The sequence below is a fragment of the Balaenoptera acutorostrata genome, chromosome 17 (genome assembly GCF_949987535.1).
Source record: "Balaenoptera acutorostrata chromosome 17, mBalAcu1.1, whole genome shotgun sequence".
Classification (NCBI taxonomy): Eukaryota; Metazoa; Chordata; class Mammalia; order Artiodactyla; family Balaenopteridae; genus Balaenoptera; species Balaenoptera acutorostrata.
In genome coordinates this window covers 78,692,786-78,719,017 of record NC_080080.1, presented here as the reverse complement: position 1 = coordinate 78,719,017, position 26,232 = coordinate 78,692,786, and the positions used below count along the sequence as shown (strand labels likewise).

At 43.7% G+C, this 26,232-nt stretch overlaps 2 protein-coding genes across 2 annotated transcripts in view; one reads left to right on the top strand and one right to left on the bottom strand.

Annotated features, from left to right (window-relative positions):
• XKR4 (XK related 4) overlaps window positions 1–26,232 on the top strand; it is a 354,325-nt gene that overhangs the window by 219,667 nt on the left and 108,426 nt on the right. Inside the window, exon 2 of the mRNA XM_007168635.2 lies at window positions 1,181–1,380. Coding sequence (XP_007168697.2) covers window positions 1,181–1,380 — 200 coding nt within the window. The remainder of the gene's footprint in view (window positions 1–1,180; window positions 1,381–26,232) is intronic.
• On the bottom strand, window positions 15,779–17,445 carry LOC103013761 (60S ribosomal protein L4-like). The gene is given in 4 exon segments (XM_028163160.2): window positions 15,779–15,806; window positions 15,808–15,935; window positions 16,271–17,181; window positions 17,184–17,445. Coding segments are annotated over 4 exon segments (1,329 nt in total).

Genomic DNA, 26,232 nt, shown 5'->3' with positions numbered 1-26,232 from the left:
CATCTTGAGGACTTCATCACTATTCATAAGGAATGAGCACATCATGACCCAAAGAACAAGAAAGCCAGAGCACTAATTAGATCAAGGACTATGTCACTTTACTTTCTTTGTAGTATCTATACCCTCTTGTCTTTTCTCTCCATAGGATAATTTGACTTCTTTTTCATGGTATTAAAGAACAAATACAAGTTTGTCAGAATCAAATGTGATGACCATTCAGAGACAGCATCTTTCACACCCAACGGGAAATGGCACTGGCTTTCAGGATTGCCAAGCTTGTTTTCATTCTCATGCTTTTCCAAACACTTTTGGAAAATTAATATGCAGTACTTAAGATTACCACATTGGTGATTATTATCAGGAAGTTTTCTTCAAGCAGTGGGGTAATTTTATTATGGATTCAATACACTGTTTTTTTCTTCTTTTGTATAGCTTTGAAATTTTCAATAGTAAAAGTTTTTTAAAAAGGCATCAGGAGGGTTTACAAACACATACGTCCTGGAACTTGACTTGCATCATGCCCTTGGGGACATCCATCTGCTGAGGACCATTGAGCACATGATGGAACTGACCAGGAAGGGTGTCTGTAGATTATCAAAGTAGCAAATCCCTTCTACACCTGTGTCTCACCTCCCTCTTCATATTACAATGCAATGGAATGCCTTTTTTAAAAAAATTTTTTTTAAATTTTATTTATGGCTGTGTTGGGTCTTCGTTTCTGTGCGAGGCCTTTCTCTAGTTGTGGCAAGTGGGGGCCACTCTTCATCGCGGTTCGCGGGCCTCTCACTGTCTCGGCCTCTCTTGTTGTGGAGCACAGGTTCCAGATGCGCAGGCTCAGTAATTGTGGCTCACAGGCCCAGCCGCTCTGCGGCATGTGGGATCTTCCCAGACCAGGGCTCGAACCCGTGTCCTCTGCATTGGCAGGCAGATTCTCAACCACTGCGCCACCAGGGAAGCCCCTGGAATGCCTTTAATGAAGGAGAAAATTGCAGTGACTCCTCAAAGTGAACCTTTAAGAGTAAGGGCCAACTTGGGGCCTTAAGTGATAAGCCACTAAGGTAGTTGTTTCCTGGATGTGCTTGCACACATAGGGTGGTTTGCAGAAGAGAAAAAACAGCCCTGGTGTTTGAAGGCTTAGTTATCACTCCGGTCTTTCTTTTTCTCTGTGTTTCCCTTCTAGGTATTTCCACACGATATACCTAGGTATTCGAAGTCGACAGAGCGGAGAGAATGACCGGTGGAGGTTTTACTGGAAGATGGTCTACGAGTACGCGGACGTGAGCATGCTTCACCTGCTTGCCACGTTCCTGGAGAGCGCTCCCCAGCTGGTGCTGCAGCTCTGCATCATCGTACAGACTCACAGCCTGCAGCCCCTCCAAGGTAAGGGCTTGCGATCCACTTTCTGCATTCGGGGAAGGGTGGTCGGCTCCTTTTCTCACAACCCGAGGACCGTTCCAATACCCTTTGACGCGGGTCACGGTGCTCCGTATTATTGTCGGCCGCTTGACACCTGCATTTGTGAATGATGCCTATTTTCTTCTTCGCCATCACTTATCATGGGTAATTTACTGAAAGACTTTTTTGCCCTCAAGCTGCCCTCCCAGTAGGAAAAAATATCCTTATGATTTTACACTTGCTCAATATGAGAACAGAATCCACTGAAGCTTTCTGGCTTGTACGATAATTTCCAAAAATTTGAGAAAAGACCTATAGCCCTCTCTAACGTTGTATGTGTATTAACTGTTACATATATTATATACGTTTTATATATAAATTTATATATATAATACATATTTGAATATTAGGGTAATCGCCACCATTTCTTTTTGATATTAGGACACAAAAGGAGAGAGATTAAAGGAAATGATAAAGATTACCTTAATATTTTTAAAAAGAAGGTCATATGGGAAAATGTCAGTATTTAATAATGTATTGTTTATGTAGTACTAAGTTTTATAAAATGAATATTACAGTCAGGTTAATATTTTGGGGTTTTGCCGTCTTGTTTGATCATCTCATCCGTAAGACGATTCCATTGATAACAGATCCGCCCCGACGTTTCCTTAGGGCCTGCTGCTGAAATCTTTTCTAGAAGCAGATTGGACAGACCAGTGGGTAGAGAGGTGACTACATGGGTGGGGGAGGATGGATAGGTAACATTTTCTGCATAGTTTCCTGGTAATTTGTCAATCCTGTAACTAAACAGATGTTGTTAAACAGGTAACGCTCTGTAATGTGCTCGTTTTGTTTCAGTCTCAGCAGAGCCTTGCTGTGACTTGCTGTATGTACTGGGCCATCCTCTAATCTGATCTGCTTGGTCTGGGGAATCTCTACAAGGTCCTTATAACTTTTTAGAGCAAGGAGCACATAAGCCTGGGCTGGGTACTTTACTAATTGGAGGGAGGGGGAGGCGTATTACAGGAAAAGAGAGATAGACTGTGTGCTGGTAGCCAGTGGGCCACTGATTTATGAATTCCTGGCCCAGCCCTGGTTATACACGAGAATAGCTTCAGGCCAAGAAGTTAGAGAAAGGAGTCAAAGAGGTCCATGGGGTGGGAGTCTCCCAGGCTAGTAAGCAAAATGGAAGAACGAGAAAATGGGTGTTAGCACAGAAGCAGAGGAGAAAAGCTTGGGGGAGGCGAGCTTTATCCACCTCCCCCATGTGAATTATCCATGGACGAGCCTCTTCAGATGTGAGACACCACACGCTGCAGAGGGAAGCTCCGGCTTTGCTTATCTCACTTCCTCGCTGTGAGACCTGATACAAGCCACTTAACCTCTCTGAGTCCCAGTTTCTCAAACTAAACTAGATGATCTCCAAACTCCTTGACAGTGCTATTCTACCACTGCATCCGTGAATGCTCAGTAAACTTATGGGGCCAGGCATATCCATCAGGAGGTGGTCTGTACGTGAGGATACAAATTCAAAGTCAACATCAAATTGAATCTCTGTCAAATTCTCATCTCCAGAAGAACTTGGCACCCCCTTGGTATAGTTTCACACCTGCGAACTCTCTGGAAGAGAAAACCCCAGGCTCAAGTGAGGAGTGTGGCAAGCCATCTTCCTGTGTGCCCCGAGATTCCTGAGGGTCTCTGCTAGTTCCCTAAAAGATCTGCAACATCACAGAGACGTTCTTATCCTAAAGATGATGGAGATGGAGAAGGAAAGGAGAGGGAGGGTGTGAGAAAATGAGATCACCTTTTCCGTTTGAGAGCTTTATGTAAAGTTTTATAGAAAAAAAAAAACATAGAGAAAAACAATTCTTTGTCTTTATCAGATTATTCCTCCTAAACATAGGAATCAAAATATGTGTTTCTTGGAGTTGTGGCTCTTCCCTGACACCTGGTGTCCCCAGCTTAGTGGCTAAGCTCACTGTTGCATCAGGTTTGCTACAGACTTTGGGAGCGGGACCTCGTCCTTGGCCAAGGCAAGCCTTGCTGTCAAAATCAGAGAGCCGTGGGGAAAATATGTCCTGTGTCACTCCCGAGGTGGTCAAAAGACAGTTAGATCCAAAGATCACTAGGATCAACGCAAGTCACTGAGCACAGGATGAGGAATAGGGCCACTGAGCTGATCTTATGGTTGCCATTTTTTAAGCAGGGAGATGGGCAGAAAGTTGTGTTAAAAGACCAAAGAGAGGAAATACCTGACAGCAAACAAGCACTACAAAACCTCCAGCAAACGAAGACCAGCTCAGGCAATGCCATCTCAATCCTCTTGCATTTTGAGGAGAAACTCATCTGCAGAGAGAGCTTCTAAATTCAACCCTCTGCTGACAGATGACCCCACTTACAAATGAACCAGCTTATACATTAAACTGATGTGAATTATAAGAACTGAGCCTTTCCTCTCTAGGAAAAGAAAAATGAATGTGATAGAACCTAGTCTGACATCTATTTTCACATATCTTTATGGTAAAAGATTCTTAAGATTTATATATAAAAGCACAACTTTCTGCAATGAATGCACATAATCAGTGGCATGAAAGCTGTGAGGTATTTGCAAATAGCTCTGAATTTAAATCTTCAAAATATTTTTATTTAGCAGGTAAGAGTGGTCCTAAGTCTGCAAGTTATTTCCATAAATGACTATGTCTAAAATTATTATTTTTAGGACAGAAAGAAAAATGCTTTCTTAATCCAATTTCAACCATCTACTGCTCTCTGATGGACACTCTTTTAAAACCAATTAAAAAATCAAACAAGAAGAAGTACAACATTTAAAACCGATGCTGAAAAATTGTATTCCCCTTGTGGAAGTTGGTGTAGCCCTAAAACCCTGTCGGCTGTGAAAACCCTTTCTCAGGGCTCCTTACTTATTGAATAATTAAGTCAGAGAGGCCTCGCTGTACTGGAGGCCGACAGGCTCAGTGGAGAGCTAAGTAAAGCGTAATTGTTTCTCAGTTTGTCCTGTCCCAGGAAGGAGAATTCAGCTCCTGTTCTGAGACCAGGAATCAGGGCCGAGCAGAAACTTGAACATGAATATCCAGTTCTTTCCACTCCACACTGCCACCTTTGACAGAATTGCTGCTCTTCATTGGCTCTGGCGTTTCCCTAGGAACATCTGTCTCTGGAGAGCAAGAAATACTCAGGGAGCCTCAACTGTACCCGCACAACTAAGACAGCACGTGGAACGTAAGGCAGCATGGCAGCCTGTGCTTGGAGCTTCCAGTTTGCACCGCGTTACGTTTCCAGTGCAATCCCGTTTCCCCACCTGGAGAGAGAGCGAGAGAGCAAGGCAGGCAGGAAGGACAGGAGGAGGGGCAGAGAGATGTAGAAGGACTGTGTGTGGTAAGCAGAGACGGGCAAAGCGCGCTGTTAGTCTCCGTGTAGAGGACGCAGCCCTCCGTGTTAGAGATGTAAGACGTGGTCCAAGGCCCGTCAGTCCTATTTTCAAGCAACATCTCAAACCCATCCAGGACATTTGATTTTATCTCTTATAGATGGTGCAAGCAAAGGTAGAAGGTTAACTACCTTCTACAGACCGAAGTTACCCCTCCTTATAAAAGGGCTGGTGGGCTGGAGGGTCTCTGGAGTCACTTTCAGCTTTGTGATGCTCCGAGCACTCGTCTTTGGCTGTGTAGACCGGCTGGCAGAGAGGATACTGACCCGTGCGGGTACCGGTGTCCGCAGGCCCTGCCTAGCCGGCAGCGTTGCTCAGAGCCGCGCCATTGTGGGGGGGGGGGGGGGGGGGGGGAATGCCCGCGCTCCTCGGAGCGGCCCGGGACGCCGTGCGGGGTCACCGTGCACACGCCGTGAAAGCTTCTCAGCCAGAACGTGTGAACCACGGCCCAGGCTGCATGCAGCACAGGCACCTGGCTCTGACGGCCAGGTGTGCACGCCCGCACCGCACAGCCTTCGTGTACGAACAGCGCTTCCTGGAAGGAACCGTCTAGGTAAACAGAAGAAATCAGGCCCTCACCAGATGCAAGTGGGTGCCTACCTAGCAGCGCAATTGTTTCCGCTTTTTCCAGACGGCTTTAGTTCTTCATTTCCAATTTCCACCTCTACTTGCCATTGTTGGAAAATCGCATTTTACACGCCCTGGGTATTGAAGCTGTGGTGCACAGAGTGAGTTAGGAACAAATGCTTTCCCACAGGCCGTGTGCCCAGGAGAGCTTTGCTGAGCAGGAAAAGACACCTACACTTACCTCGATTCCGATTTCTTCGTATCCAAAACCGCCACGGTTGCCCGTTTTGTCGACAGTTTAACCCGAATACTTCGTGAGCGGAATTAAGCAAAAGGGGCTGGAAGAAGTTTCTAATTATTCTTTTCGTGTCTTGCATCCCACGAGACTACAGGGAAGTCAGAAGTTAAGGGGCTTCTCTTAAACAAACACCGTCCCCAGCCAACCACGGTAGGAGACACCTTGAGTGTGACAACTGCCTCCTTTGTCACATCCTGATGAGGACTTTTAAGACCTAAGTCATTGCATTTCCAGTTGCTCCATTTTGTGGTAAAGCAGGTGGAGACACGCCCGGCTACCTTCCCGAGGCTGAGGTTACAGAAGGAACCCATCGACCCCCAGGCCCAAGTCCTTTGTGCTGAGTTCCTGTCTCTGCACCCGACTCCACCCGTGGATTTCTGCAGAGGAGGGAGAATGCCCGGGAGAGTGTCAGCCTGTGAGTGGGACTGTGTCCTGTCCCTTTGGATCTGTCTGTTTTTCCGTTGCTATTTTCGTTAAGTTCATTAACACATTTATCGAATGTCTATTGTGTGCATGATGGTGCGTGAAGGGCTGTAAAATTTGTCCTAAAAAAAATTCACTTTTTATTGAAAGTTTGTAATGTGGCATTATAAACAACGTGGCAAAACATATTTGGAAAGGCCTAACTCATCCGGGTGTATTCCAGAAAAGCTGTTCCGTCTTCTAGATGGGATGAGAGAAAAGGAGAGCAGGTCTAGGTCCCCGTCCCGCACAGAGGGACCACACAGCCCCCGCTTGAGCCCGTTCTTCACTAGAGGGCAGTTCACGCTGCATCACGGACACTACGTGGAAGGCACGGTCATGGGCGTCTAGCCCGTCACCACCTGACACATGGGTCTCTGATCCATACGACCCCCGCTCACCAATGCACCCTGAAGCTCCACCATCCCACCGGGAAGGCTGCTCGTTATCCCAAAACGGATGCGGCAAAAGCTCTCCTCTCCAGCGCTGGGCAGGCAGTTCTCCGTTCCCTCTGCAGAATGTTCTTCCTGATGCCCTTAGTGCATTGAACGTCTACGCCAACCGGGTGATCTTGGGTCCACAGGCCCAGTTGTCTCCTCAAGTTGAGCTGAACACTTAGCAAGGGTCAGTCTGGTTTTCTGAAGCTGCTTATCTCAAGGTTCTGATTCTGGTAGTCATTTCGCTTAATTAGCATTTAAACTGATGAAATACGAGTGTGAAAAGAGTTGTTTCTATGCAATCTATACTGATAGCTTTGGAAAACATAGATCAGAGGGCAGTGCGTTTCCAATCACGTAGCACTGGGACCCCTCTCCTGCCCCCTGGTGTCTGGTCCGAGGACGCTGCGGGTCGGAGGGCTGCACCTGCCCCTTGGCTCTTCCTTGCACAGCCCTTGCCAAGAGCTTATGCACATACTTTAATGTCCTCCCACCACTCTGGGACTTTTGCTGTTTCATCTCCGTTCATCAGCTGCTGTGTCTTGCTTCTTGTGTGTCCATTAGAATATCATCCCCAACCAGGAACACAAAACAGGTTAGGTATCTCAGAAAGAAGGGATTTAAATCAGGGAATCTACTCCACAGGAAGATAAACGGACAAAAAGAGGATGCTTATATGAGTCCAGGATTCTTCATTAAAGGAAGCAACTCCCAGCCCGGGGGCCAGAAGAATCAGGAACGTGTGCCCAGGTCTCTGGGGAGGGGCCCAACCTGGCGAGTGCTGGGTGACCAGAGGGGCCAGTCTAGCCGCTGCAGAGGCTGCCAGGCAGGGATGGAGCGACGCTCACAGAAATCATCTTACTGCTGAGGGCCCCGTCCCAGCTGCTGCTTCCCCCGCTGCGGTGAGGCTGCGTCCGGCGGGCCCAAAAGAGCCGAGGGCTGGTGGCTGGAGAAGTCCAAGACTAACTGGATGCTGATCTGAGCAGGAAGCCAGAAAAATGTGTCCTTTCCTCGCCTCCCACTTTCCAAGCTCCGCCCACTGCCACCTCCAGGCAGAACCTAGCGGGAAGCTGGAGTCAAGGAGCTGGGGACCCCGCCTGCCAGGTAACTGGCACACGCGCCCCCACTCTGCTGGGCTCCTTTTGCCTGCTTCCACCTAAGAGATTTGATCATCAAGCTAGTTAAAGCTGTTTCTGAGTGAAAGCCTGAAAGACTATCGTATGAGACGAACGCACGCATTTTAGACCATGGAGACTGTGTCATCTTAAATACATCTAAGCAGCTGAGTCTGGCAACTGATACATCTCTCTGAAACGTCTGACCGCAGATCTCAAGTGGTCACTCAGCACTGTCAAGCATCCGACATTGTTTCTCCTTGAAATTCACTCTCTTGCTACAAAACTGACTGTTTCCTTCCTTCTTCTGTGTCCTCACACTTCCAACCATCTGCCTCCATCACTTCAAACCACTGCTTTCACTTCCTATGTCAGTGGGAAGACAGAAGCAGTGAAATAAGAACGGCTTTATTTTCCCACCGCTAACCCCACCTCCTTCTGCACCCATCACCCGGCTTCCCTCCATTTACCATGGGTAAGCTGTGCCAGCTCCCATCTCTTGACCGCTCTTCTTCTGCGCTGGATCCCGTGCCCTCTCACCTACATAAGCATCGTGTTCGTGAAATTATCCTCTCTCTCTCCTGCATTATCAATTTCTCCTTTCTACTGGGTCATTGCCATCACACATAAACAAGCACACCGTGATAACTCTAATCTTTATTTTTTTTTAAATTGTCCCATATCACCTGCTACCATATTACCACAATTAATTATATTTTAGTGCTTATCAAGTTCTTTCATGTTTCGTATATATTACATTAAAATAGAATTAAAATATGGATACTATTTTGTAACCTCCTCTTTTCTGGCAATACATCATGAATATATGTCCATGACGATGTATGTAATTCCGCATCATTTCTCACTACTGCGTAATTTACTAGCACATGGATTATCTTTTTCTTTTCCACTAACTTCCTGTTTTCGAAATGATAAGTGATCATCTGTAGTCACCATAATCAATAATCCTATGATAATCCTATTATAAACACATTAAGAAAATCTTTGCAGCCTTAGTTAAATACCTAAAGTGAAATGGGTGGATTTGAGGGCAAGCTTGTGGGCTTGAAGGCTTTTGATACGTAATGTCAAACTGGCAATTTTAAAGTACATTTCTTGAGAGTCCTGCAGTGTCTCAACTTTCTGATCCAGATGCACAGGAAGTCAGTGAGGGCAATAAATATGACAAGGGCTGGGAATGGGACAAATCTTTTGAGATTTGGGAAAGAGCTCTTAATGGTGCCCATTGCAATAGGAAGGGTGTAATTGCAAGAAGTGTCCTAGTTTCTTCCCTTGTTACTTCACTGTACCCACCATATAAACTTTATTAAATCTATTCTGTTAAGCAGCAGCTCATTATTGACGAAACAAAATTTTAAGAACAGCTTCATCAAAGACTTTTAATTTGAACCAAAATTGTTAGGAAAGTAGACATAGGTTCCTCAAAACACATAACAAAAAATCTGACCCAAGAAAACTTTTAAAGAGCTAAACCACACAAAAATTATAAAACAGCAGCCTTTACACTGGACAGTTGTGATTTCTTTTGGTGTTATGGATATGTTAAATGTATTCAATAGTATTTAGTGTGAAGGCCCACTGGGTATTAAAAAAAGACAGCACGTCCTCCCTCCCAGGTGCTGACAAATTCCGCAGAGGCTGATGCAGTTGACGATATCACAGCAAAGGCTGGCAAGCGTTACTTCCCGGCTGCATGGACCCTCCGCTCTGGGCCCATTATAAGCAGTTGGTAGATATTTGTTGAATAAAAGAAAGAATGAATGTCTGCTGGGTGACAAAGCCCTCAGCTAGGTGTACTTGATACAAAACCAAATGGCATAGCCCCTGCTCTCAAAGAATTCAACCTAATGGAAAAGAAAGACCAAAAAATTGTTATTATTCAATGTGCTCTATACTGTTGGTGGCCATGTTAAGGCCCTTTGGTGACATAAAATGATCTCTTATAGAAAATGATACAGATCACAATAGCCAAAACATGGAAGCAACCTAAATGTCCATCAACAGATGAATGGATAAAGAAGATGTGGTATACAATGGAATACTACTCAGCCATAAAAAAGAAAGAAATAATGGCATTTGCAGCAACATGGACGCAACTAGAGATGATCATACTAAGTGAAGTAAGTCAGAAAGAGAAAGACAAATAACCGTATGATGTAACTTATATGTGGAATCTACAATATGGCACAAATGAACCTAACTATGAAACAGAAACAGACTCATAGACACAGAGAACAGACTTGGGTTGCCAAGCGGGAGCGGGGAGGGAGAGGGTTGGCCTGTGAGTTTGGGGTTGGTAGATGCAAAGGATTACATTTAGAATGGATAAACACCAAGGTCCTACTGTAGAGCACAGGGAACTATATCCAATCTCCTGTGATAAACCATAATGGAAAAGAATATAAAAAAAGAAAAAAAAAAAAAGAATGTATGTATGTGTATAACTGAGTCACTTTGCTGTACAGCAGAGATTGGTGCAACATTGTAAATCAACTATACTTCAGTAAAAAAAAGAAAGGAGGGAAGAAAGAAGAAAGAAAGGAAGGAAGGAAGAAAGAAAGAAAGAGAAAGAAAGAAAGAAAATGATACACAGAAAGTAGAAATGCAGTGCCGTCTGTGACGTCAGGGAATGTTGGAAGAATCAGGGAAGTTTTCATAAAAAGAGCGGCCTTTGAGCTGGGTCACAAGTGAAGCCTAACATTTTGTCACGTTCACTAAAGAAAAGACAGCAACATGAACGAACACAGAAGAGGGAGGCCGGTGGTTTTGTCTACACCTGTCTGTCCAGCAATGCTGCTGGTGGATAGCAGTCTCAAAGCAATGGGATTGTTGGTGTTACTTGTGGCACAGGATTAGATTCGTTCCTCATATTTGAAAAATATTTCTAGTAGCAGGGTAAATCCTGCATATATACTTGAAAAATACACGTATTTTTCTGTACGTTTCACTTTTCAGCCTGTTTCTGCATCGTTCAGTATTTGGGGGTTATCAATAAGTGAATCAATAAAATAGTAAACTGCCAGTCTGCTTACTCAATGCATATATGGAGTTGAATTTTAAAGACTCATCATCATCAACATCTTTGTAAGGAGAGGCTCACACACCCGACAGGGCCTGTTGGCCACACTGCTCCCATCTATTGAAAAGTATTGGCAGAATAAACGGTGAGTGTCATGAGGGTAATGATATTATTGATCCCTTTATTTCACATTCAATAGCCTCTGAGTCATGGTACCACTCCAAGTTATACTTAGAAGAACAGAGAGAAGCTTCATTTGCTGATCGTTGATTCAAGTGCTTGAAATCAACTCTGTATGGTAGCAGCCCCCAGCACAGCTGTGAATAGTTTTGAATTTGAATCATTTTGAACATAATATGAAATAAGGGCCTGACTATTTTTAGGTCCTACTTAATTATCTCCAATAATCAAGCACAAATCTTGGTATTTTTCCACTCAGTATTCCTTCTCTCTCCCTCTCCTTCTCGGTGAGATGTGAGTGAGCATGGGTGCGTGCTTGTTCAGGCACTGGGTGATAGACTGGGTGGGGTGAGGGTAGCGGGTGAACAGATGCGAATAATTGCACACGCCTGGCTTGGGAGAGCAGGAACCTGGCGGAAAGTAGCGGAGAGGTTGGTGCAACAGCGAAGCAAACAGACATAAGGGCTGTCTGCAGTGAATGATGTCCCCAAACACTCACCGTTCCTTCGCCTTTCTTGTGGCTTCCTTGTTTGCCAACCTCCAACCTCCCCAAATATTTCAGTAATTTTTCAGCGCTTCGTACCTTCAAGGCGTCAACTTAAAAAAAAAAAAAAAAAGTACAACGTAGGAGTTGTGAGTTTAAGTTTTATTCAGGGTGATAAATAAATTTAGATAATTTAGCTCCAAGGAAACTCTTCCAAAGGGGTAGGAAAGGAACCAGGATGGATAGGATTTTTGGCTGGGAATGTGTGTAGTCCAGCAAACATCCTGGTAAAATGGTACTGCTGGTCAAGAACAGCTATCTCAAGTTAATGATTTCAGTGCTTTTCTATGTATAGAAGATGCAAGAATCTGGGTTCATTAACATTCTTCCTGAGATACACATCTAACTATCTAGGGGACTGTTTTTCCAAAGCACAGAGCGTCTCATCCTGACTTCACCCTGAATCTCTCCCAGGATGCACTGTCCCTCAGCTCTGCGGTGACTAACGACTGAATCCCTGTAGAGCTGGGTGGTGAGCAACGCTCTTTGGGGATTTTTGTTTGTTAACAAAGGAAACAGCAGCCCATTCACCTGACCTTTACCCCAAACTCAGAGCAGGTATTTACTTTGAATATCGACATACTGTAATTGTCATCTCTAAAAACTAAAAATAACTACCGTGAATAGTAACCCAAATCCTTGCTGAGCAGAATCAAAGTGAGGTCAACTTAATAAAAAATTCGATAGTGGCTTACTATGGTATTTTCCTAAATAACTTTTTTTTTTCTAGGAAGCCACAGACACCGTTAAACGATCAGGATTTTCTGACCCGATTCTGATTGGGTGGGTGAATGAGGGAAGCGCCCACAACCAATGAAATAGTTTTCACTATGAAACCTCTTGTCTACGACAAACTTGTGCCATCGCAGAGCGTACAGTCGAGTCTAGAAATTTTTTACATTCATTGGGCAGCTTGGAGTTAGACTGAGTTTTGAAACAGTCCTTAGACATGGAGGCTAATATTTTCTTGATGACTCAGCAGGAATAAAAAACTGGGATCATTTCCTGTTGACTGAGTTAAGAAAGGGCTTTTTTTCACCCTACTGTTCACTCATGCATGGGAGCCTATATGTATGCAATCGGGAGGGATGAGATCCCATCACACTGAGCCAGATGCAAGCAGGAGCAAAAAGGAGCAACTGATTCAATTGGTCTGTAAGCGTTCCTTAGTATAAAACCACATGGAGATTCACTCCCCGAAGCTCACAATGAGCTTCTGATTGCGGAAGGACAGGCCTGCTGAGAGCTGCCTGGGGAAGGTTTTGTCAGCACTTTCATTGTGATTCTAAATTTCCACAGCTTTCCACTCAGCTGTAGAAAAAGTCCGAGAGAGTCCGTGAGGCTAAGGAGACTCCAAACCTCCAAAACTTTTAAAACATCCATAATATTATCACTTCACACACCTGGACCATTTTATAGGGCGTGAAGTTCTCCAGTGTAGCGTTGAAATGTAGGCCTTTCCAGTGTGTAGGCTTCTGCGAAGGCAGGTACTACCAGATTTTTCTTAGCTAAAACATTGAGTTAAAATTCAAATTAAAAAGAATCTAAAACACATCTGCTAGGATGTAAAAAGGCAATAGATATTTTTAACATAGACTTTTGGAATAAATGAGTAAATAAATGTATAGATTTTTAAATTCACAGATTTTGGGGCTTCCCTGGTGGCGCAGTGGTTGAGAGTCTGCCTGCCAATGCAGGGGACACGGGTTCGAGCCCTGGTCTGGGAGGATCCCACATGCTGCGGAGCAGCTGGGCCCGTGAGCCACAATTGCTGAGCCTGCGCGTCTGGAGCCTGTGCTCCGCAACGGGAGAGGCTGCGATAGTGAGAGGCCCGCGCACCGCGATGAAGAGTGGCCCCCACTTGCCACAGCTAGAGAAAGCCCTCGCACGGAAACGGAGACCCAACACAGCCATAAATAAATGAATAAATAATTTTAAAAAAAAAAAATTCACAGATTTTTAAAACTCAGTGCAGATAAGTGAAGAAGCTATTAAAAAGCATTTGAAAAAAATTTCATTTTTGAAATGTTTTGTGAGCCCAGAAGAAGACATTTTTTCCAAATTTAAAGATGCTAGGGAATTTTGTGGAAAAGAGGGTACTAGATCTTAAAGAATGAGTGAAATGATTTTGAACGTAGAAATGTTTGGGAGGCAGGTCTGCTGGGCCCTGAGGAGGAAGTCAGAGCCTGAGGTGCATGTGCTGTAACACTACCAACTCCCAGAAGTAAGAGGGGAATGATTTGAACTTGATCTTGAAGCTCGAGGGTCCTGAACATCTTTGTCCATATAAGGTCCTGCAACACATCTCTCAATAATGGAATACAATGTCTTAATTAAGACCTGAAAAAAAAATCATCATTATTTATTACATTATTTACTGAACAAACATTTGTTGAGTCCCTATCCATGGCAGGCACTGATTTGAATGCTAGAAGAATGATGACCAAGACCAGTCAGTGAAGCAGAGGAAGTAAGAGAGAAGTGGGATAATCAGAAGAGCACGGTGATATGGTAGCCAAGGCGGTTATTTCAAAAGAGTTGCTCATGAGGGACCAGTCAAGACGAGAACTGAATAGTCTATTAGACTCGGCAATGATGACTTTGCTGTCATCAGGACCAAGCTTAGGAAAGAAGTAAAGATTGCAAATTAGAGGAGGAGAAATCATGGCAGCAAGGTAGAACTTCTAGACTATAAAAGGAAGAAGAAAATCAGTGAAGTGGCTAAGAGGACAATTTTCAGGAAAGAGACATAAACGTAAGACATAAACCACGTGGTGAAGGGTAGGCTTGAGAAGCAGAAGAAAAGCAAAATCTTTGTCTTATCCAGTTCCTGCTCTCCTACCCTAGTAGTTAACAAAGGTTAGTGTGAGTTAACAAAGGTGACACTACCAGTAGCAGGTAAGAGCTGGGACCAGAGCCCAGGGCTCAGGGCTCCTCTTATGGATAAAGGACCCCAACGTGGAGACATTCCATCATGAATGATCTTTTACGTTTTCACTCACCTTGTAGCCTTCAGTGTGTTCCTTAACCACACTGAGAATTTGCTTCTCTGATTGAAAAAGAATTTCCTGATCTAAGTGGCCACGTTGTGTTAGAATCACATAAACAATGAAAAGGACCTTAACCTCCTGTCTGGCACTTGGGGGTGTCAAGTGGTCCACGTGGGCCATCTTCTTCCTTCCTTCCTTCCTGTTTCACATGGAGAAGGGGAAGGGCACCTGTAGCGTGTTTCTAAATTTGACATGAAATGAGGTTTCAAAATTCACATTTTATTTCTCTTTTAAATGGATGTAAACCCATTTGAATTCATTTTCCCTAACCTCGGAATTAAATCCGAGCTGCTCTCCCCCCGAGCGCTCTGTGTGGCCTTGGTCACTTCTGCCCTGTACGGCCAGTGCCCACCGCCCGTGTTGTGATCTTGACTCTTAACCTCAGAGGTGTCCCACTAGGGTTTTGAAACCTCAGGGATCTTCCAGCAAATGCCACTTAGACTTTGATCTGTCCACTGACCTATATTTTTAGCGTGAAGTACTTTCAGCCTTGACGTTTTTTGAAAGAATATACATTTATGAGGAAAACAAATGTGCATTTTCTTTACATTTTCTAAGCACATCGTCTCCACGCCATTAGACATGGAAACTAATCCTTTTTCCACAAGCTTATTAGCATTCATATTGTAAGTGTTGAAATATTTTCTACAGTCTAAGAAAGCATAAGATTCCTCTAACTGGTGGTCATATTTTCTTCATTTTTTAATAGACTTTATTTTTTAAAGCAGTTTTAGGTTCACAGCAAAATTGAGGGGAAGGCATGGAGGTTTCCCATATAGTCCCTGCCTCCACAGAGGTATGGCTTTCCCCAGTATCAACATCTCCACCAGATGGTACGTTTGTTACCAGGGATGAACCTATATTGATACATCATTATCACTCAAAATCCATAGTTTACATGGGGTTCGCTCTTGATGATGTACACTCTCTGGGTTTGGACAAATGTATAATGACATGTATCCATCATTATAATATCCTACAGAGTATTTTCACTGCCCTAAAATTCCTACGTGCTCCTCTTGTTCATCCCGCCCTCCCCCCAACCCCTGGCAGCCACTGATCTTTTTACTGTCTCCATAGCTTTTCCCTTTGCAGGATGTCACATAGTTGGAATCATACAGTCTGTAGGCTTCTCAGATAGGCTTCTTTCACTTAAGTCATATGCATTTTTAAAAATCAGGTCTTTATTCAAAATCAGCTGTCCAAAATGATTTGACCTCTACGTAATAAGCAAATATAAGGTTATACAGCAGCCTTCTTTTCCTCTGTGGGGTTTCTTTTCTGTGGGCTTCTTTTCAGATGCTGGTTTCTTGGTCACTGCAGCCTTTTTTCCCACCAAATGCTTCTTCTGCTTCTTAATGCCAACAGCCTTCTTTCCTTTCTTTCCCACCACAGGCTTCTTTTTTTTTTCTTTTATTTATTTATTTTTGGCTGTGTTGGGTCTTCGTTTCTGTGCGAGGGCTTTCTCCAGTTGCGGAGAGCGGGGGCCACTCTTCATCGCGGTGCGCGGGCCTCTCACCGTCGCGGCCTCTCTTGTTGCGGAGCACAGGCTCCAGACGCGCAGGCTCAGTAGTTGTGGCTCACGGGCTCCAGACGCGCAGGCTCAGTAGTTGTGGCTCACAGGCCCAGTTGCTCCGCGGCATGTGGGATCTTCCCAGACCAGGGCTCGAACCCGTGTCCCCTGCACTGGCAGGCAGATTCTCAACCACTGCGCCACCAGGGAAGCCCCCTCACCGCAGGCATCTTGCCTGGAACCCCCTTCTCATCTGATTTGGCTTCTAGTGCTGGTGCTGCCCTATCCATCCAGATTTTGTGGTTCTTGGCCTGGCGAAGAATGGTGTTCCGGCGCATGGTCTTTGCCTGTGGCTTTAGCTTCAGCGTGATTCTCAGGCTTTTCGGTGGACTCCTCTTCGGGACTCTGTGATGAATCCTCTCGCGTGATGCTTGGAGAGCTCTTTGGATCTCTGGGCTTTTCAAGATTCTGCTAAGGTCTGTACCGAGCATCTTGTACCTGGGGAGGTTGTAGCTACTCTTGAGGGGAGTAGCTTTACGCCAAGTGCCATACAGCTCATGTAACTTGCGGAAAGCACTTTCAGTCCAAATGCAGGAACGTAGCACATGCCCACCAGGAGCAAGTTCCAAAAGGTTCGGTTTGCTCACATTAAGCAGAGTAGTTCCAGGGATGTTTCTGAAGGCCTTGATGACGTGCTCATTACAGATGATGCAGGGTCCCCTGTGCTGGATACGGTGATGGTTTCTCATTTTGCCTTTGCCAGCTCTCATTTGCTGAGAGGCGTAGACCTTTTGGATATCATTCCAGGCTTTAAGTTTCTTCAGAAGCAAAACAGCCTCCTTGGTCTTCTTGTAGCCTTCATCTTTATCTTCAACCACCCAAGGAAGCTCAGGAACTTCCTCTATACGATGACCTATAGACACGACCAGCGCTGGTAACGCCGAGGCAGCCGGTGCAGAGCAGATGGCATGTCGCTTCGGTGTTGTATTCACTCTGCGGTGCCAGCGTCGCCAGGTCTTGGTTGGTGCAAACATGCGGCCCCCAGGACACATATTCCCAAAAGCGTCCTGGCCAGAGTGGTGAGTCCTGCCACCTTGAACCCTGGGAATTCGAGCCACAGCTCTGCCGGTACCCAAGACTCAGCACTGGTTTGATGACCTGCTAATTCACTGACAGCATAGGGCTGTCTGTTGTTTTTGCACAAGTTGGTGTGAACGAAGTTCACAATATCTGGTGGAATGGGAGCCTTGAACACAGCAGGCATAGTGACATTTTTGCCAGATGACTCCCCCTTTTCGCAGTACACTGATATCAGCGGACGAGCACACGCCAGGGCGGGGAGAGGAGAAGCCCACGCTCCTCTCAACCCGGCGGCTCCCCCAGGAAAATAAGTCATATGCATTTAAGGTCCCTCCACGTTTCTTCATGGCTTGTGAGCTCGTATCTTTTTGTGCTGAATAATATTCCACTGTCTGGATGGGCCACAGTTTATTTATCCATTCAACTACTGAAGGACATCTTGGTTGCTTCCAAGTTTTGGCAATTATGAATGAAGCTGCTGTAAACATTTGTGTTCAGGTTTTTGTGTGGACATAAATCTTTCAATTCCTTTAGGAAAATATCAAGGATTATATGATAAAAGTATGTTTAGTTTTGTTAAGAAACCACCAAACTGTCTTCCAGGGAGGCTGTACCATCTTGCATTCCCACCAGCAATGAATGACAATTCCTCACCAGCATTTGATATTATCAGTGCTTTGGATTCTGGCCATTCTAGTAGGTGTATAGTGGTATCTCACTGGTGTTTTAGTTTGCATTTTCTTGATGACATATGATCTGGAGCATCTTTTTTTATGCTTTTTTGCCATCTATATTTCTTCTTTGATGAGGTGTCTGTTAAGGTCTTCCACCCATTTTTTGAGTTGGGTTGTTGTATTTTTTTAATGTTGAGTTTTAAGGGTTCTTTGTATATTTTGAATAATAATCCTTTATCAGATGTCTTTTGCAAATACTTTCTCTCAGTCTGTGGCTTGTCATTTTGTTTTCTTGTTGGTGTTTTTCACGGAGCAGAAGTTTTTCATTTTAATGAAATTCTGCTTATCCATTATTTATTCTATGGATCATGCCTTTGGTGTTGCATCTAAAAAGTCATCACTGTACTCAAGGTCAACTAAATTCTCTCCTATGTAATCTGCTAAGGGTTTTATAGTGTTGCATTTTGCATTGAGTGTGATCCATTTTAAGTTAATTTTTATGAAGTTTATACGGTTTGCGTCTAGATTCCATTTTTCTTGCACGTGGATGTCTAGTTGTTCCAGGACTACTTGTTGGAAAGACTATCTTTTCTCTGCTGACTTTGCTCCTTTGTCAAACATCAATTGACTACATTTATGTGGGTCTATTCTAGACCCTCCATTCTGTTCTATTAATCTGTTTGTCAATTTTTCACCAGTATCACACTTCTTGATTACTGGAGCTTTATAGAAAATCTTCAAGTTGGGTAGGGTCAGTCCTCCAACTTTGTTCTTCTCCTTCAGTATTATATTGGTTGTGCTGGGTCTTTTGCCTCTCCACATGAACTTTAGAATTCGTTTATCAATATCCACAAAATTACTTGCTGGGATTTTGATTGGGATTGAATTGAATCTATAGATCAAGTGGGGAAGAGCTGACATCTTGCCAATATTGGGTCTTCTTTTTTTTCTTCCATGAACATGGCATATCTTTCCATTTATTTAGTTCTTTGATTTCTTTCATCAGAGTTTTATAGCTTTCTTCATATAGATATTGTACATATTTTGTTAGATGTATACCTTACTATTTCATTTTGGGGGGTGCTAATGCAAATGGTATTTAAGGTAAAGGGCATGACAGACTGCTTCTCAAGTTATAACACAATATTTGAAAGTCATAATGCCTAATGACAATGACACTTGTCTCCAACCTCTACGACCACCCAGAGGATGAGAGAGAGATGCAGTCTGCCTCCTCAAGGAACAGAATGGAGAGAGAGTTCAGATTCAACAGTCTTTGTTGTGATCTTGGCTCCACCACCTAATAACTTTGAGCTGCGGCTCATTTCTCTACTTGTCTGCATCTATTTCTTCCTCAGAAGAGTGGGGAAAGCAAGCCCTACCTCATAGGAAAGGCACCTGGAAGAATTTGCTGAGACATTGTGAAGGACAAATGCCCTGAATCAGACCCAGTATATGTCAGGTACTCAAGAAGCATCCTCTTACATCACATGGGGAATAGTTAACTCTGATGTTTTGGTACAGACAATGAGAAAACAGATCATTTATAACTAAGGTATCAACCTTACCACCAAGACTGTACTACCAATTCAGGGAATTAGGAATACTACATCACTGCTTCTTCCTGGAAGGAAGGAAGGTAGAAAAAGTCAACAAACTGAAATATCAAAAGTCAAAGAAAAACACCAGAACTCCATAAGTTCATTGCACCTCCATGCCCCAGTGGTGCCTCAATTCTCCACTTACTTGATGCTTGTCAGGATGTCCAATGCTTTGCCTGCACCTAGTGGATACAGGGGGGAAAAATGTGAAACAGTAATCTGATATTATCAGACCCCGGAAAGGTACTTCTGGAAACACTAATTGGATTTTCTTCAGCCTTTTTTAATTTAGTGCATTCTAGGAGAAGATCACACCTCTCCTAACACTTATAAAGAGAATTTGTGAGCGAAATTGTGCACAAGTAATACCTATTGGATGCTCCAGGCAACGTGTTGCCATGGTACCAATCAGATTTCATCTTCTTCGGGGAATAGAAATTAAAACTGACAGTGTTTGAGTGTAACTATTCTTGTTGGTCCCAGTAAGCAGTGTGAGGGCTTGAAAAGGGAGGAGGTCTAGTTTTGTTGTTGTTTTCTGGTTTCGAAACAACACTACATTAAAATGAGTACAGTCCAGTGAGTTCAGAGAAACAAAGAATTCCCCAAAGGAGCTCATTATTCTTACAAATTTACATTATCAAAGGATGCGGAAAGGCCAAAAAGCAAGTTCTTAATGGTCAGAAGCGGTAGTGTCATCTCCCAGCCAGAGAGAGTGAGTTGGTGACTAATGGGGTTCAAATGCAGGATTGATCTGGAAGCCTAATTGGCTATTTTTATGGCTTTAAAATTCTGATCTTGTATTAGAGCTGTAAAACACCCATTGTGCTTTGGGGATCATCTGTGCGTTTGGCTCTCATAATAAAAGAAATATTGCAAATTGAGAGAGATAGCCTGCTATGGAGAAAAACAAGAGAAGGATTAACTTGAAATTCAGGAAAGTGGTTGCCCATGAGGTGGAGAGAGGAAGGGTGTCAGAGACATCGGTTACATTCACTTTCTTAAGTTGAAGGGTATTTTATTCTTCTTCTTGGAGCTCCACATAGACATTGCATACATTCACAGTAAAAATGTACTTAAGGAGGTAGAGAGAGAGAATATAGAAGGTGGCAAGTAAGTGAACCGGGGCCGTGGACTCAATTCTTGACTCTTCCGCTAAGTAGCTAAAGGATTAGCGTGTCACCTCGGCTGAGCCTCAGTTTTCTCAGCTTTAAATTAAGGCAAGCTCAATGGTCAGTATATTCCCCTTGGCTTGAAAACGATACAGCTCGATGTTTATCACATGGAATACAATCTCGCTGAATTAGTCATGTTAGGGAAATACTATTTTTCATCATGCAAAAACAACAAATCCAGCAGTGACCATCCAATCATCCGCCCCCGTTTGACTAGCAGAGTCAATTATTCTCTTATTCCGAGTTGCTATTCCTTGAGTGGAGTTTTGGAGATTCTTTATGTGGCGAGATACTATGGAGTCGGTGATGGCGCTGACAGTGTGGGAAAGTCAGTGGTCCTGGCTGGCACTGCATTCCATATTCCTCCTCCGTCTGTCAACTCGTCTTGTCATTCAGAGCTTCTCTGAATGTAAAACAGCAACATCATAAACTCAAGAGGCATTTAATTATTTCATGTTCATGCTGTCAGGTGCTTTGTACTTCCCCCCTCAAATTACCAAAAAAGTAACTATGCTTTTCAGGACTGGGCTAATCCTACCAGCTGGGTTTCAAGGAAATGCTCCTTTTTGGTTTGCAGAATCCAAAAGACAGAAACATCTTCTTTCCTTATTCTTTCCACTAGTGTTTATGGCTGCCTAGGCTGGGCCAAGTCCTCTGCTGGCTGCTGGCTCCTACTTAATTTCTCAGAGAACAGATAGGAGGTCTGATTATTATGAATGTGTTCTGGGGCATTGTAGCAAATTTCCCCGGCACTGGTATTTGCTCACATGCATTTAGATTCCACTGTCAGAGGAGGACAGGTAGATTTGGGCTGCTATCTTCCACTTCTGGTTTTGTTCGAGGCTCCAGTGTCAAACGAAGAATCAGGATGCACTTCTGTTGGCTCCGCCCAGCTCACGTCCCGGGCTGGTTTCCCAAGCAGAATCCTGGGCTCTGAAAACTGGGGTAAAGCTCTTAACCTCTCGGAGGTTCTATTTATTTCCGTTGAGATGGGGAACTACCTCAAGTGTTATAATGAACGCTGTGAACACTTATTTTGGCATAACGCACATAAGACCCTGAGCTCGAGGCCTGGCACTTAATGTTAACTCAAAAAACATTTCGTCGCCTGATCCGCAAATCACCCCAGCCTAAGCTGCCATATCTGAGGCAGCTGGACAACAGCCCCAAGTGTCCACCCTGTGATCCCTGCAGGGGACATCACAGGCACCTGCTCTCGGCTCTCCCAGCAGAGCACTGAGTTGGGACGGTTTTGGAAAGAGACGCTGCAGGAGACAGTGTTCTGCTAGGTGTTGTCTCAGGTCTGGGAACTCTTTGACAAGGCCTGGGGGTGGGTGACAAAGAAACAAACCAACACGACACTACTTCCCTCTGAGTGCCCAGCCAATCAGGGCCGGGGGAGTTCTCCAGCCCATTCAGACTCTGACAAACCCAGAGGACTCCTGGGACATCACAGAGTTTTCTCTCAGCCCGTAGTCTGTGTTTGAACCATATTTTTGTTCCTTACCTGAGATGAGATCCTGGAAGAGGGGGAAGGTGGCCTCAGAGTCACAGAGGCCTGTGCTCACAGCAGGATCTGCTCCATAAGGTCGTGGTGACAATTCAGTGGGATAATGTATATAAAGCGCCTGTGAGTTTGGTTCTGGTGCGTGTTAAGGTCTCAAACTTGTAATGATAATGATGCTGACAATGAAACCATTGTAATGAAAAAACAAAACAAAACATTTTGTGCGCTTCCTCTTATAGTTCTAACTAAAGAAATTAAATCCACAGTCATGTTTCCAAGGAAAAGCTTCTGTCCTCAGAAGAACTGCCTGCTGCCATCCTGCTCCGTTGGTTCTGATGAGTCTGGCTGAGGGAATCTGATAGCATCCAATTCTCTCAAAGATGTCCAGGCTTCCTGAGGAATAACCAAATTGAAGCACACACTTAAGGGAGGCAATGCAGGGCACCAGATGTGGTGTGGCATCTCAGGAAGCAAAAGCAAAAGACCGATGTCATCGAGAGGCTTCTTTGGAGGTGACTTGGCCACTTTCCTTACCCCAGCTCCCTTCAGTAAGAGTCCAGAGTAAGGATAAATAAGAAATGTGTGCACAATGTCTATGATAACATGTAGAAGAGTACAAGCCATTCCTATTATAATCAAAATTATCGAGAAAAGACGTGTTCATTCTAAATGTTGAAAGAAAAAAGGAAACCCCTCAGGAAATTAAATGTGAGTCCTGTGACATTCTTCTGCTTCTGCCAAGATCCAGATAATAGCAAAAACACACAATTTAGGTGAACTTTCAGCTGCTGTATTTTTGTCATTTCCTTCATTCCCAGTTATTTTTAAGGTTTTCAGTTCGTTCAGAGAACCATCAAGTGATTTCTTGTGGGGCACGACATGCAAAAGGAGAGACTGGGCTTTATCCATTAAATCACCAAAAGGAGAACCCAAGCCCCTAAGCACCACCCAGGTGCTCCCAGGACATCCCTCTGTTGCTTCTGCAGAGGTGTCTTTGGTGTCTCTGGCGCCTGCTCTGTGCTTGACACCTACTGTTTATCAACATAGTGACTCTCAACAGAATAGAGGTGATTTATGCATTCGATGAAACAATCCAACTTGATCATCTCTAAACCTAAGGTTCAAAATACGTTAAAACATGTTTATTTCAGTTTAAGAAATGTTTTACTAATATTCCGTTCATCTATTTTGGTGGATCTAATATTGCGTTAACAATTATCCTTTAAAACCATTTCACGTGTAAAAAGAAATTAAATAGTGATGTGTTGAACACCCAACACAAAAGATTTGGCCATATATATTTCATATAGTTAACAAAACCAGATATCAAAAAATCCAAATTTATTAGTCACATTGAAAAAATGGTGATTATTTTCATTTCAAGAAGAAAATATTACAATTATTCTGAATATGATGTATTTCAGATCTCAGCTTACATAGTCTGTCACGTTATTGTTGGTTCCAAATTGTTTTCCTTTGCCTCTTCCTCTTAACCAAGAAATATTTTATTTTCGTTGCCAAGGCAAAGGAAAATAATTGAGAATCAGCAATAACGTGTCAATCTGTAAATATGACTTCTCTGAGGATACCCAGTAGGTGCTCAAATTAAGGAAAAGTTCCAGTGATTTTGGAACTTTTACACAGCATTATTTCATCAAAGCACTTCCACTCCCATCACACCTCTTCCTCCCCCCACAAGTAGAATCTCTAGTCTTATTCCTGTTTTCCAAATGGGGAGCTGAGGTCCAGAAGGTCAAACATTAGGACTAAGGGGAGATGTCAAATCAGGGTCAGAAAGAGACTTGTGTCTTGTCTTCCACTTATGTTGTGTTTCCTCCAAAAAAAATGTAAATATTATGCAAATTCTAAATATTACTATTAAAGAAAAGAGTTATTCTTTAAATCTTTATAACATTATAATTGGAGATGCCTTTGTCAACTTCTTTCATCCTAAATGGCCAAGAAAGGCAATAATTATTTTTCTGATGCTGAGGTTTGATATTTTAGTAGAAGAACTCAAAGTGTGGCTTGTATTTAACTCTATTCCAACAAGAATATGCAGTCATGAATGGAAGTGATCACTGACCAGGAACGATATTACTCTGAACATGACATGATTACACAAAGTGGCGGCATTTATTTTTAGAGAACCGCTTTTTAAGAGCTGTTGTGAATATATGCCAAATAATAAAATGCTAGCTACTAGGTTTTGAGAAGCAGAATAAGAGATGATACTGAGTTACTGAGGGGTGATATATTTTGGCTGATATGGCTGAGGCGGTTCGTTTTAGAGTTTATAGCAATAAAGGTGATCAGGTGATTCTTAATGTTGCCAAGAGTACTGCAGTGTAGCCATTAAGGAAGGAGAAAGGGAGGGTGTTGGGAAGGTCAGAACTTCGATTCCCAAAGATTTCAATTAGGTGTTGCTTCCACTGACACTTGCAACAGCCAAAAGGTGGAAAATTAGTTTGTAAAAATCGCTTTGTTACCGAAGGTTGGGTGGGTGCCCAACTAATACCAAGCTTTATCAGCTGGTATTCTGGAGGGAAATCCCATTCATTGACACTTGCTATTTTTTTAGCATCTCTTCTTTTATCACTCAGGACTTTAGGTACGTGGTCTCATTAATTCCCAAAATATTGCAGAGGGTGGGCTGGATGGTGGGGAGAGTGTAGATGTAGATGCCACAGACCAGGACAAATGTTCAGGGGATAAATGAATGCCAAATGCTCAAACCTAAACAGACTGAAAGCAATCCTTCCCCCCAGCCTCCTGTCTGCCTAATCACACCTCTGACCAAACTTCTTCCATATCTCAAGTCTCTGGCATATTTTTTGATCCTCAGTACATCCAGCAAGAGCTACGGGAACTGCTTAAGTGCCTAAGGAGGAGAGTAAACCACTTAATCAAGTGTAAGGAAAACCATGAGACCCCTTAGTTTAGGCATTTGATTGAGCAGGAATTTTTGGTTGCACTGTTTTATTTTTTGGTGTGACTGAAACTTATTTTCGGCAAATTAGTACCATGATTTGGAATTTGCTAAGATGATAAGTATTAAATAGTTAACGTTTCTGAAATGATTCCCATCTTCCTAATAATTAGAATAATGTTCTCATTGTTTATGTATGAATTTCATTTAACCCCCACCGCCCCGCAGTGGTCTTTGAAGTTCTAACGTTATCCCCATTTTACATAAGAGTGTGATGAGAAGTGAGCCCAAGGAGGACGGCTGTCCCTGTGCGCACCATTGGCCATCGCTAACCTAGGACCGGGCTGGCAGGCTCGCCTCAAGCCAAGGCTGTGCTGCAGTGGAACCCAGCCGTGTGGCTGACAGGGTCTTGGTGCTCCGGCCGGGTGTCAGGCCTGTGCCTCTGAGATGGGAGAGCCAAGTTCAGGACATTGGGCCACCAGAGACCTCCCGGCCCCACGTAATATCAAATGGTGAAAGCTCTCCCAGAGATCTCCATCTCAATGCTAAGACCCAGCTCCACTCAATGACCAGCAAGCTACAGTGCTGGATGCCCCATGCCAAACAACTAGCAAGACAGGAACACATCCCCACCCATTAGCATAGAGGCTGCCTAAAATCATAATAAGGTCACAGACACCCCAAAACACACCACTGGACGCAGTCCTGCCCACCAGAAAGACAAGATCCAGCCTCATCCACCAGAACACAGACACTAGTCCCCTCCACCAGGAAGCCTACACAAGCCACTGAACCAACCTTAGCCACTCAGGGCAGGCACCAAAAACAACGGGAACTACGAACCTGCAGCCTGTGAAAAGGAGACCCCAAACACAGTAAGTTAAGCAAAATGAGAAGACAGAGGAACACACAGCAGATGAAGGAGCAAGGTAAAAACCCACCAACCAAACAAATGAAGAGGAAATAGGTAGTCTACCTAAAAAGGAATTCACAGTAATGATAGTAAAGATGATCCAAAACCTTGGAAATAGAATGGAGAAAATACATGAAACGTTTAACAAGGACCTAGAAGAACTAAAGAGCAAACAAACAATGAGGAACAACACAATAAATGAAATTAAAAATTCTCTAGAAGGAATCAATAGCAGAATAACTGAGGCAGAATAACGGATAAGTGACCTGGAAGATAAAATAGTGGAAATAACTACTGCAGAGCAGAA